At 40.2% G+C, this 14,461-nt stretch overlaps 1 protein-coding gene across 1 annotated transcript; it reads right to left on the bottom strand.

Moving 5' to 3' along the window:
* Positions 1–911: 911 nt before the first annotated feature.
* On the bottom strand, positions 912–1,697 carry LOC149153882 (uncharacterized). Its single transcript, XM_089443959.1, has one exon. The coding sequence runs from the start codon at positions 1,695–1,697 to the stop codon at positions 912–914; it is 786 nt and encodes a 261-aa protein (XP_089300085.1).
* Between the last annotated feature and the right edge of the window lie 12,764 nt (positions 1,698–14,461).

The raw sequence follows: 14,461 nt of genomic DNA, 5'->3' as shown, positions 1-14,461 counted from the left end.
TGCATGAGCATACCTGCTTCTTTTTGAGAATGTAGAGAGTGAATCATCTCTTGCACAAGAAGGATATTATCCATGATTTGCCTGCCCTCCACATAGCCAGACTGTTCCGGAGATATGATGCCCGGTAGGATAGCTTTCAATCTGTTTGCAATGACCTTTGAAATTATTTTGTAGATGACATTACAAAGAGCGATAGGCAGGAATTTTTCCGGAGTATTGGCAGCCTCCATTTTAGGAACAAGAGCTATGAAGGTAGAGTTTAAGGACTTGAGAATGGTTTTGGATCGTCTGGAATCTTCCACTATCTCCCATATGTCTTGCTTGACGATGTTCCAACATGCTTTGTAGAAATTGATGGTGAAACCATCCGGACCCGGAGCTTTATCATTGGGCATGCTTCTAACAGCCTCCTCAACTTCTTCCATCGTGATTGTTCTTCTGAGGGACCAGTTCTGTTCTTTAGTAATCATTCTGGGAATTACTTCTGTGATCTTTGTAATGGCTTCCTCCCTATTAATGTCTGGCTCCTGCGCTATGAGGCTAAAGTGATTTCTGAGGGAGGCTGAGATTTCATTGTGATTTCTTATGATATTCCCCTCCTCGTCTTTTAACTCCAGAATTTTGTTAGCACTTCTGTAATCCATAGCTGATCTGTGGAAGAACTTTGTGTTTTTCTCCCCTTCTTTCAGCCAAAGAATTCTAGATTTCTATTTCCAAAGTGTTTCTTCCTGTTTGCATCTGTTGTGCCATTGCTGCGTGAGTTCCTCTTCTAGTTTGCTTATCTCCTCCTCTCTGCGTCCTTCCATACCTTCCTTTTGTATTAGTTCCAGTTTCTCTTCGATGATTGCTTTCTCCTGGAAGATATTTCCGAAGACTTGTTTGTTCCATTCTTTCAGTTTTAGTTTGATGTTTTATAGTTTCTGTTGCAGAATGAACATTTTGGAGCCTTCCTCCCTCGCGGGCTCTGACCACCATTTCTCTACCATTTCTAGGAAGGAGGGGTGTTCTATCCAGAATTTTTCAAACCTGAAGGGTTTGTTTTTGGGATAATCCTGAATCTCAACTGCTAGAGAGACCGGCCAGTGGTCTGATCCTCCGCTGGGGAGGATGTTTGATTCGACAGCTGTTCCTTCCAAGAGCAGACTTTCTGAAATTAAGAAACGATCCAATCTAGAAGCAATGAGCCTATCTCCCCCCCGTCGATTGTTCCAGGTATATTTGCCGCTTTTGGGATATACATCCACCAGTTTTGCATTCTCTATGAAACTTATAAAGGCCTCTCCATCCTTGTGTAGTCTTCTTAGGCCTCCTTTCTTCTCCAGGAGGGAGGTTATCATGTTGAAGTCTCCACCCAGGATGAATTTAGCATTCTGGTGTCTTTCTATGAGTTTGGTGAGCGAGTCTAGAAAACAAAATTTATCTTCTATCTTTTGGGGACTATAGACATTAATGCAGATAAAAGAGGATGAGTTACCTGTTGGCTGCATCTCCAAATCCAGGTAGTTCTTGCTGGCTTCAGCTGTTAAGAGATGAAATATTCGAGTGTCCCAGAAGGTTTCTAAGCCTCCCTCGCGCCCTTTACTTTCAATCTCCATAACTTCGAAATTCCTGCTTAACTTCCTTCGTAGCTTGCTTATGAGTTCACTGTTGCATTTGGTTTCTTGGAGAAACAGCATATCCGGATTATACTTCCCCATTTTTCGTTTTAGAACCCTCTGTTTGGCCTGACTACTTATTCCTCTGGCATTCCAAGAGATGATCTTCATAGTCAACTATTTTGTTGGAAGGACGGGTACTCATCTAGCTGCCTAATCATGCCAGCATTAATTAACATTTCGCCAAGTTCCTGTAGCTGCTCTATGCTTGTTTTCCGGCCTCGTCGGCGCTTGTGTCTTGGGCCTGAAATTCTTCCCAGCTGCAATTGGTAGTGAGGTGATCCTCCCTTGATTATTCCAAGTTTGCTTTTCTGTTTCTCCATGATTGTCTTCTGCCGTGCTATGAACAGGTCATTAACCTTCCTTATTTCTTCCTCTAGAACTGCTTCCATTCCCTTGGCTTTCCAGCTTTCCACCAGCGCATTTAGGTCCATTCCGTCCGTTGCGAGGGTGTCTTCCAACTCCAAGTCCTCGTTGCCTGCTTCACTTGTTAGCATATCTGTCTCCTCCTCCGTTTCGACGACTCTGTCGGTCATGAGGATCTCCCCTGCTGTTGTTGCATCTGTCCTTTCTTCTTCTGTGGGTTTTTCCGACTTCTCTTGCCTCGCAATCTTGTGGGGAGTGTGCTGCTTTTCCTCCAAGTCCGTCTCTAGATCTAGAATCTCAAAGGGATTGCTGAAATAGTTTCTATCTGTTTTCCCTTTCCCATTTTTCCTTCTGTTGGCTCTCTGCCTGTTCTTGGGTTTAATGAAGTTATTCTTATCCCTGGTAGTCTGTATTTTTTCCTCTTCTGCCTCCTTTTTGTTCAAGGGGCAGTCCCTTACTAGATGTCCATGCTCGTGGCATTTCCAGCATCTAAAGGGTATTTGCTCATAGTCTAGCGCCTGAAAGTATTCTTCGTCCCTGTATTCAAGCCAAACCCCCTCGTGTAGCGCTCCTGATACATCCAGTTCAACACAAATTCTCGCGTAGGTAGTGTATCTTTTCTGCATGGTTGCTTCTGATGCTTTGACGAAGGTACCAAGCTTGTCCCCGATTTGTTTCAGGGCATTAAGACCCCAATAATCTATGGTTAGGGAGAAGAGTCTGATCCAGACAGGCACCTGGGTGAAAGTTTCCTTCTTCGGGACAAAGTTTGGCTTCCAATGTCTCATGTAGAGCCCTACTGCTGCCAAAAAGTAAGGGCCTCCCTCAAACACTCTGTCCTTATCTTCTAGACTGGTAAAAACTACTGTGAAAAAACCTTTAGCTCCTAAGTGCAGCTGCACGTCCCCTTTTGGTTTCCATTGCTGTCTTATCCACTGGCAAAGGGTTCTCTCGGAAGGCCAAATGCCCATGAATTTGCAGATGATGGCATGTTCAGCCATGTGATCCCTATATGCTTGGATTTCAGGGTCGTTGATGGTTATCCGCAGACTGTCTTCTTTTTTTGGCTTACAAGCGTTGTTGGTCACGTGGGTTCTTTTGGGGTCTGCGCTTGTTTCCCCCTCCTTCTCCGGATAGACTATTCCTTTTCCTTTCCCTTCTTTGTCTTTTGTGGGCTTCTCCTTTTCACTTTCTGATGGTTGCGTTCTGTCATCATTCTTGTCCTGTTTGTCCACAGTGTTCCCCTTCACTGTATTCCTAGCACCTGTTGCTTTGTCTGTCTTGTCAGACTGTGGCTGCTTTTTTTCTCTGTTGCTCTTGCTGCTAAGCAGCTTACTGTTCAGACCCTCGATTGTCACTCCCGTCGTTACCTTCTGTGGTTGTGATTGCGAAACAACTTGTTTAAACAACGGGGTCCCACTGGACCCCCCGGCACCCATTCTGCCCGATCTCAGTGCCCCCAGCAGGACAGTGCCGCTCGAAACGAGCTTTGGGTGAACGGTGCAGCTGTAGCAGAGGAAAACCCAAACCCTAGATAGGTTAGGTTAAGACGCCATTAACGAACCAGTCGGCTGCCTTCATTGTTCTTGTTCTCGAGCTAGAACTCTAGAAGCCCAATATTGTTATTGTTGTGCCCTCACATTATTATTGTTATGTAGGCTCTATTTATATTTTGACCCCTTAGACTCCTATGTATACCAAGGAGGTCTTATCATTTGTATCATCCAATAATTGTTCATTTATGTAATGTAAAGGAGGTTTACCCCTCGAAGATGCTAATTTTTAAGTCATTGATCTAAATTTTCTTCTATTTTGTGAGCTAGTTGCATAACATTTGGCATCAGAGCTTTGGATTCTAGGGTTTCACTTCTTCAAACAGGCCATTTTGGCATTTTCATTATAATTTTTTTCCTACAAGGCTTAAGAAGTTGAAATTTCAACCACATGGATCTTAAATACTACTGAAATTCGTTTACAAATTTTAGATCTTGGTTCACTATATTTTCGGAGATATGATCCAATGAAGTTAGGGTTTTTGCAGGATCTAGAATTCAATCGTAAACAAGTTACCGAGGGAAAATCGTCATAAATTTATCTTCGAGAATCGTATCTAAATTTCATAAAATGTGGCTGAAACTGCATAGAATTTAATTTTTTGTGTATCATTTTCAAGGCCGAAGGTCAAAACAATGACATGTGGAACTCCATACAAGTTCGTTCTACTGAACTAGTCAATAATCAAGTCATCGTGGTAGATTGGGCATAACTCTTTATTGAATAATCCAATATAGGTATGACTTGTGCCATTGGAAAGAAGACTTAGAGGGATATCACAGGACAAAATTTTAGACCTTGGAGATCTGATATTACAAAGATACCACAACTTCAATATAGAGCTCCTAAAAAGCAAGAAAAAGGTGTGTATTTTTTTTAAATTTTGCATAAATTTTGTTTGAAAAATACGTTTGAAGTGATTCAAATGGAATATTGAAGCATATATATCAGTATTTGGATATAAAATGTTTCCCAAAAAAAATAATTCTACACCCATTAGGCCCTCAGAAAGCTCTAATATGACCCATGAAGAGGAATAATTGCAACATGATATATCAAAATTACGGGACCAAGTGCAACAAATTTCGCTCTCACAAAGAGAAACCAAATATGACATAGATGGGTTAAAAGGGGACATGGATGGATTAAAAGGTGAAATGGATGGTTTAAAAGTGGAAATAAAAGATGACATGAATGGGTTAAAGGTAGAAATAAAAGTAGACATGGAAGGTTTGAAGGAAATTTTGACAAAGTTACTACAAGAAATGCTTCCTAATGGCAAAAAGGTATTCCATGAAACTCATGAGGAGAACAAAAGGAAAATGAATTATGATTTTAGAGAGTCCAATGTTGGGTTTAAGACAAACCATATTCCAAAAATTGATATGAGGAAGTTTGATGGCAAGGATCCGATAACATGGATACTACAGATGGAGAAATATTTTGATCTCCATGATGTGCAACACACACAAAAGGTACGTATTGCATATTTATATATTAATCCAATCAGTTTGTATGATATCGATGGATTTTTTCTCATAAACCACTTTCACTTGGTTAATTTTTACAAAGGAAATGATACCATATTATGAGGATACAAAGAGAAACACCTTCTTTAGCCAATTAATAATTCTCAAACAAAAGGTTTCAATGGCAGAGTACATTGAGGAATTCCAATTGAATATCAGGGTAACTAATATTCTAGAGGAGATTAGGATTGATGTCTTCATAGGGACTTTGAAGGATAACATCCAACATGAGGTTCGCCTTTGGGAATCTGATTCATTGGAGAAGGCATTCAGGGTGTCAAGAAAAGTTGAAACAAAAATTATAGAAACAAGGAAGTCTACCACTCACAACTATAAAGATGGAAGTGTTGTTTCTCCTGGCTTTCCACAGCCTACAAGGTTGATGCCACAATAATTGGAGGAAAATGATAAAGAAGGATTTTTTACAGTTGTGATAGAAAATACACTAAATTTCATAAGTGTGTTGAGAAGAAATCTACATATATTGTAAAGAGGAGGGTAAAAAGGAATAAGAAACGTCAAAAGAGGAGGATATACACCAGGAACCAACCCGAGAGAAAAATGAAATAAATCCGACCATATCTTGTAATGCATTGGTAAGAATTACCACTCCTCAAACTCTTAAGATAAAGGATATTTCAAGAAGAAAAAGGGAATAGTGTTGATTGATTTTGGTAGTACCCATAATTTTACTTATTGTAAGATAGCCAAGGAATTGAATTGCTTCTTATATCCAGCACCATAGTGTCAAGTGATGTTTGAACATGGAGGAACTATAAATTGCTCTGTTAATTGCCATAATATTAAGATAACCATGGGGGAATATGCATTGAATAGTCCAATGCTTTCCATTCCAATGGGTGGCATTAATGTTCTACCAAGATTCCAATGGTTAGAATCTTTTGGGACAATAACTTTTAATTTTCAAGAACTTTTCTTGAAATTTTTTTGGGAAGAAAAGGAAGTTGAATCAAGGCATTTCACATGGAAACTAGGAAATATAATCATCTCTAATGGTATGACAAATATTTTGAAGAAATAACACTGAGGCATAATTGCACAATTATGATCACTAGAGGGTCAAACATCGAAATCAGTTATTTCTCCAGATCTCCAAATATTCTTGAAAAATCATTGCAAGGTATTTGAGACACACAAAGGCATCCCACCTATTCATGATCATGATCATGCTATTCATTGTATTCCATGAATTATTCCTCCAAACATCAAACCTTACAAATATCCTTATGCCCAAAAGAGTGAAATTGAACTTATGGTTGCAGAAATGCTAGAGGATGGTATAACTCAACCTAGTCAAAGTTCTTTCTCTCCTCTAGTAGTATTGGTTCAAAAGAAGGATGGATCATGGTGTATGTGTCTAGATTATGGGAGCTCAACCAACGCACTAGTAAAGATAAATTTCCCATTCCTATCATTGATGAATTGTTGGATGAATTACATGGAGCAATTTAATTTACCAAGTTGTAACTTCATTCAAGATATCATCAAATTAGAATGAATATTGAAGACATTCTTAAAAAACATTCAAAACTCATGAGAGTCATTATGAATTTTTGGTCATGCCTTTTGGCCTTACTAATGCACCTTCCACATGTCATGATTTGATGAATTTCATTTTCAAACCCTTCCTTAGAAAATTCGTGTTAGTATTTTTTGATGATATACTAATCTACAACAAGTCTTGAAAGGATCATGTTCAACATGTTGAAGGGGTGCTCAAACTATTGGAGGAGAAACAATTATATGAAAAAACCTCCAAATGTTTATTTGTAGTACAGGAGGTGGAATATTTGGGTCATATTATATCTCATAAGGGTGTTAAGGTAGACGCTAAATTAAAGCCATTAAGGAATGGAAAATCCCCACAACAATAAAGCATCATCAAGGATTTCTTGGGTTGTGTTAGCGCTTGAGATTTCACCCTAGGCTGAGGAAGGAAAACCTTCAAGGAAACATCAAACCATTTCACCTCGTAGCTAGCCCTACGGGGTATGAGAAGGCTCTCTCCGGTCAAACTCGGTGGATTTTTCAATAGGATGAGCTGACCAATTAGAAACACTGATATTAGGCTAGTAAACTGATAAGGAGGGTTGATTTAAAGTTTTTGGGGTTTTTGGTGGCAATTAGAGGGAGTGCAACTCAGGGTGTGGGGATTGAGCTCAATTTTTACAGGTGGGTCTTTGGGGCAAGGTAGGAGTTTGTGCTGATGCCTTAAGCTGAGATGGATGATCAAGGAAGAAAGAGAGGGAGCTAAAGAGGGCAAACAATGACTTTGAATCCTCTTTAGACAGTGGAAAACATAAATATTAAACAAAATTGAAAGCTGAGCATGGCATGCATGAATTCAAACTTTATCACTTCTTTTGTTTAATTAGCAGCAATAGAATAAGAGATGGAACACATAAACACACTTACAATGACAAGTAGGAAACACACCATCAACACAATAATCCACAAGAATCCACAATGATGTCTGCAAAACCCTGGCCTTCCTTTTCCTCAAATTGCAGGGATACAAGTAAAATATACAATAGAGCTTCTCCCTCAAGAGTCCAACCATGAAAATGAGCAAGAGAAGGCATAATATAGACCATCTAACTCCTTTCCCCACCTCTAGGGGTCGAGCTCAGCTTCCTAGGAGCAGTTTGAACTAATTCTAAACTTAGCACTAGATAATAGGCAGTCAAAACAACTTGCCTCTAAAACTTAGCTAACTCATCCATGCATTAAATATTCACTATTTACATCAAGGAAGCTTATAGAAGGGTTAAGAGAGATTAAATCTATCAATGTGCCATGAAAATTATCCATGCATCCATCATTTACAAGTACAAATGATCAACCAAGGTAAAAAACAGAGTTTGCAGGCCTGAAAAGTCAAAACTGACAATTTTAGCTCGAGTGGTCACGCCCCCTGCTTGAGTGGTCGCGCCCCTTTGCAGCACTTTTTGAGTGGGTTCCAGTTGTCCAAATCAAGTGAAAGATGGCTCATTGGAAAGAGCTGTGTGTCTACTTTCCATCCCAAGTGGAATTTCTGGATTTGGAGTTGATTTGACCCCTAAAACGTCAATTCTCCCAAGGTCACTTTCTGCAACTCAAAAAGTGGGCAGAAAGTCAAAATTTTGATGTATTTTGAGCTTTTGGAGGCCCAAATCTCAAAATCAAGTTGACCCCAAGAATAGGTAATTCTAGTTTTTGCATGCCCTTTCCAAAAATGTCAACTTTTTGTGATTCTGAGCAGTCCTCCCGAGTGGTCGCGCGCGGGGTGAGACCACTCCAATGGCCAAAACCTGTAAATTGCACAAAAAATTCACAAATGACAAAATTTTCTCCAAATTTCTTGAAATTTGGGCTGGGAGTCCCCAATAAAGTACCATGCTCAGTCAAAGAGGCTTTGGCCAAAGTTTGGAGTGGATCGGGCGTTTTCCTTCGTTTTTGTGCTTTGGCCAACCGTCCTTGGAGCACCTTCGTTCTCGCCGGTATTTTTGACATTTCTCTCAAACCATGACACCTGTGTAAAACGTGAAGGAGGTTTTTCTTCTTTGGCATGTTATGGACAAAAACCTCTCTCAGTTTTCTAAAATTCATCTTTTATTTCTCTGAAACAGCATTTGAGTGCAACTTGTCCCGATGTGTGAAACAAGGGAGTTTGTCGAAATGAAGCGAAATGAAGGGGATAGGGGGCTTCTAAATTCTTGGGGAAATTTTTGGGAGTGGGGAGGGATGTTAGGAAGCAGGGGAAAGTGGAATCTTAGAGATTGAGTGAGGGGAAGGGGTCCAAAAGGGCAAAACACAGGCCAAACCTAGAAAATTGCCAGGTTGTAGCTAGAAACTAGGGTTTGTGCAAAAATGAGGAATTTGGCGGATCTAAGGGATGGGAAGTGTTTTATAAGGTACTTTAAGGATAGGGGAAGGTGTATGAACATCAGGAAACAAGTTTTTCCGGTGATTTGACCGTCCAAGAGAAATTGCCTTCAAAACCCTAGGAGAGGGAAATGACCTTGCCTAGGCACAACTGAAGCATGAATAAGGTGTGAAATGACTCATTAGACACTGACATGATAATGAAAACCCTCTGAATGATGATACACTCAGCTGAATGATGACATGGACTGACATTTGGGCAAACCCTAGACCTAATGCCTAGTGACCAAATTTTGCTTGAAAACTCTTTGAAATGACAAAATTTGACTTGGAAACTCTGAGACCACTTTGTAAGAGCATATTTGATCACCGGAGGAAGGCTGGAAAGACTGACACTAACATTGGCTCCAATGGGGATGGTAGCTCCTTGGAGGTGCCAAGAACCTCAGACCTCTGGGAGAGCAGACCAGTGCCTTATAGTCATTGGGCAATGGAGTCATTATTTCGGCTAAAATGCATGACTAAAAACCGACACAAACTGACTTAACAAAAGACTGAAAACTGATGACTCAAATGACACAAATTGACTCTTACTCAACTAAAAATTGACTCAATACTTAAACACAACTGACAACTAAACATGATGCTCAAAGTGAAGCTTATTCATCACAACCTACTCTAACAGTGTCATTCATCACCTAATCAAGTGAAATGAAACAACCAATGCAACCAAGTAAGTAGTCCATCTGCTGTTCGAATTCTCCACAAGGGCTCACTTATGACCAACAAGAGAGAACTACTGAAAGGCAACTCCCATGCCAACTTAGAAACAGATCCGTAGAATGATATGAATTCTATATCCACCTCCAAAAACACTGCATAAGGATCTTGAAATTCAAGCACACTGGAACTTAGCTCATCCAATATATTACTTCTCTTCTCCTCATACCATGAATGAAAACTTTGATCTGAGCCTTGTGACGAGACCCCTACTGAAAATGACAAAGAAACCGGCTGCCGGATCAAATTCATATCAGCACATGTTTCAAGCTCACATGTAGACAATGGAGAAAAACTTTGACTGCAAACCTCATCCAAAACATCAGCTATTGGATCATGAAAAACTTGAAAAGACTGCTGCAATCCCATTTCTATTGGTTCCAATGTGATTACATGATTGCCTACATGCTGCTCATTCTTCACTGAAGATGGACTATGCAAATTTCCCTTCAAATACTGAAATGATTCAAAACAGAAAGGTAGGGAACCTTCTTGTATCATTTGATCAAATATGTCAGCTTCCATGCTTTCATCTGCAATTTGACAATCAATGGCTTTCGGGGGTTGCAAATATGAATATGTAAAGTCTGGAACAACGTTTTTATTGCCTTCAAGATGGTCTAGATCAAGACTTGTTGACAGCTGATTTCTAATTTCATGGAAGTTGTCTCTGATGAACTGAAATGAATCAAAACAAAGAGGCAAAGATCCTTCACTTACTTCAAAATGTGCTGCACTTTCCTCGTCACTGTCATAGCTGATATGTGATGGCTGAACATTGTATTCAAGCTGCTGAAAATGAACTTTTTCCTCCCACAAACTAGCTGCTGATTTGTCTGCAAAATTAGCCTCTGTTTGGAGAACATAATCATCGTCATACTGATCATACCGAGGCAAATCATCGGTATAAAACATATCATCAAGCATGCAGGTCATATCAACAGATCTCTCTTCGCCAAGGTGATCTACAAAACAATCATTATCAGATCTATGACAACTAGGATAGGAAACAAAATGTTTTGGACCAGTAACTTGTTCTTCTTCAAGCAGCGAGCCTTGAACTTGAACATCATAATCATTCCTTGCGGTGATCCTGTCCATCATCTTTTCTACCGCACTTACCAAAATGTCAAGCTTTACCTCTAGAGATGTTGATTCGGCCAGATCTATGTTTTTCATCTCTTCTTCTTTCATCGTTGCCCGTCGGATCAGCAGATGCGCTTCTACACTTACTGCACGGTTTTGCATCTCGTGAAGTGTTGCAATATCCCTTTCTTTCAGCTGAAACTCCATCTCCGGATCAAAGGCGCCCGGATAGTGTAAGAGAGCAGATCTAGGGGTAGGCCTTATCTCAACTGGCATTGAATAGTAAACTTGGTTAAATCTGGCCAAAAACTGTTGTACTGTCTCCCCTGGTAGTCTTTTCAGCTGGTTATACTCTTCTACAATAAAGAAAAGGTTATGCCCGATCATCCACTTGTCGAGAAAAAATTTGACAAACTGCTGGAAATCTGAGATGCTTGCATCAGGTAGGGCTTTGAACCAACTCTTCACTTTGGCTTGCAAAGAAAGAGCAAAAAGCCTTATACTAACATCTTCTTCATCAACTTCAAAAAGATCAAGAAAGGACTCAAAATTCTGTACATGTTGCTCAGCATTGACATTCTTACATTCACCATCAAACATCGGCAAGTATAGATCATAGTTTTTGGGGAAAGCATGAAGAACAGAAGGTAAAACAAGAGGTTTGTACCGATCTGGAATTTTACAAGGTGTAGGGGTATGTACAGCAGGTATAGAATCAGACTTGGTCTTTTGAGATTCATCAATTTGAATATGATCATCACAAAATTCAGAAAAAGGATCTTGATCAAGCTCAAAGGCATGCAAATCATTGGTATTCACAATCTTCAAAGGGAAAGAATCAACTGCAGGCCGAGGATCTCTTCTCAAATACAATATACTTTGCAAAGCCTTCTTGACATTCTTGGGAAAAGAGAAGAAATAATTTATGACAAAGAACAAAATGTCTTGGATAAAATTCCAACTTGAATACCTGATATGTCCATGTTGTCCTTTCATGTTTCTGCTGGTCGAGATCATCCTCCAGTGGAGTCTTTGGATCTGATCTCAAAAATGATGTAGAGTCGCCAAGTGAATGATTTCAGCCTGTCAAGTGCCTGATCGTTGTCCACTATCAACAATCAGATCTGAACTTGATACATGTACTGGGGTAAAGTGTCAATGAAGCGCTACGTTCACAAGCTCACGGAGATTGACTGAAGCAGCGTTTATCTACTAACGCTGATGTAAAACAAGAGCATTTTCGAAGGCTACCTGGCGTAACTTCAGGCTCCGTCTAAGACTTATGAAATAACACGTCAATGAGCAAACGACCAGTTGTTCTCCCCAGTATGGTCGCCACTATGTTAGCGCTTGAGATTTCACCCTAGGCTGAGGAAGGTAAACCTTCAAGGCAACATCAAACCATTTCATCTCGTAGCTAGCCCTACGTGGTATGAGAAGGCTCTCTCCAGTCAAACTCGGTGGATTTTTCAATAGGATGAGCTGACCAATTAGAAACACTGATATTAGGCTAGTAAACTGATAAGGAGGGTTGATTTAAAGTTTTTGGGGTTTTTGGTGGCAATTGGAGGGAGTGCAACTCAGGGTGTGGGGATTGAGCTCAGTTTTTACAGGTGGGTCTTTGGGGCAAGGTAGGAGTTTGTGCTGATGCCTTAAGCTGAGATGGATGATCAAGGAAGAAAGAGAGGGAGCTAAAGAGGGCAAACAATGACTTTGAATCATCTTTAGACAGTGGAAAACATAAATATTAAACAAAATTGAAAGTTGAGCATGGCATGCATGAATTCAAACTTTATCACTTCTTTTGTTTAATTAGCAGCAATAGAATAAGAGATGGAACACATAAACACACTTACAATGACAAGTAGGAAACACACCATCAACACAATAATCCACAAGAATCCACAATGATGTCTGCAAAACCCTGGCCTTCCTTTTCCTCAAATTGCAGGGATACAAGTAAAATATACAATAGAGCTTCTCCCTCAAGAGTCCAACCATGAAAATGAGCAAGAGAAGGCATAATATAGACCATCTAACTCCTTTCCCCACCTCTAGGGGTCGAGCTCAGCTTCCTAGGAGCAGTTTGAACTAATTCTAAACTTAGCACTAGATAATAGGCAGTCAAAACAACTTGCCTCTAAAACTTAGCTAACTCATCCATGCATTAAATATTCACTATTTACATCAAGGAAGCTTCTAGAAGGGTTAAGAGAGATTAAATCTATCAATGTGCCATGAAAATTATCCATACATCCATCATTTACAAGTACAAATGATCAACCAAGGTAAAAAACAGAGTTTGCAGGCCTGAAAAGTCAAAACTGGCAATTTTAGCTCGAGTGGTCGCGCCCCCTGCTCGAGTGGTCGCGCCCCTTTGCAGCAATTTTTGAGTGGGTTTCAGTTGTCCAAATCAAGTGCAAGATGGCTCATTGGAAAGCTATGTGTGTCTACTTTCCATACCAAGTGGAATTTCTGGATTTGAAGTTGATTTGACCCCTCAAAAGTCAATTCTCCCAAGGTCACTTTCTGCAACTCAAAAAGTGGGCAGAAAGTCAAAATTTTGATGTATTTTGAGCTTTTGGAGGCCCAAATCTCAAAATCAAGTTGATCCCAAGTATAGGTAATTTTAGTTTTTGCATGCCCTTTCCAAAAATGTCAACTTTTTGTGATTCTGAGCAGTCCTCCCGAGTGGTCGCGCGCGGGGTGAGACCACTCCAATGGCCAAAACCTGTAAATTGCACAAAAACTTCACAAATGACAAAATTTTCTCCAAATTTCTTGAAATTTGGGCTGGGAGTCCCCAATCAAGTACCATGCTCAGTCAAAGAGGCTTTGGCCAAAGTTTGGAGTGGATCGGGCGTTTTCCTTCGTTTTTGTGCTTTGGCCAACCGTCCTTGGAGCACCTTCGTTCTCGCCGGTATTTTTGACATTTCTCTCAAACCATGACACCTGTGTAAAAAGCGAAGGAGGTGTTTCTTCTTTGACATGTTATGGACAAAAACCTCTCTCAGTTTTCCAAAATTCATCTTTTATTTCTCTGAAACATCATTTGAGTGCAACTTTTCCCGATGTGTGAAACAAGGGATTTTGTCGAAATGAAGCGAAATGAAGGGGATAGGGGGCTTCTAAATTCTTGGGGAAATTTTTGGGAGTGGGGAGGGATGTTAGGAAGCAGGGGAAAGTGGAATCTCAGAGATTGAGTGAGGGGAAGGGGTCCAAAAGGGCAAAACACAGGCCAAACCTAGAAAATTGCTAGGTTGTAGCTAGAAACTAGGGTTTGTGCAAAAATGAGGAATTTGGCGGATCTAAGGGATGGGAAGTGTTTTATAAGGTACTTTAAGGATAGGGGAAGGTGTATGAACATCAGGAAACAAGTTTTTCCGGTGATTTGACCGTCCAAGAGAAATTGCCTTCAAAACCCTGGGAGAGGGAAATGACCTTGCCTAGGCACAACTGAAGCATGAATAAGGTGTGAAATGACTCATTAGACACTGACATGATAATGACAACCCTCTGAATGATGATACACTCAGCTGAACGATGACATGGACTGACATTTGGGCAAACCCTAGACCTAATGCCTAGTGACCAAATTTTGCTTGA

Source organism: Pinus tabuliformis, chromosome 9, assembly GCF_031772625.1.
Source record: "Pinus tabuliformis cultivar Carrire ecotype Pingquan chromosome 9, CPIR1, whole genome shotgun sequence".
Classification (NCBI taxonomy): Eukaryota; Viridiplantae; Streptophyta; class Pinopsida; order Pinales; family Pinaceae; genus Pinus; species Pinus tabuliformis.
Note: the sequence above shows the minus strand (reverse complement) of the source record. Positions and strands in the feature narration are given on the sequence as shown.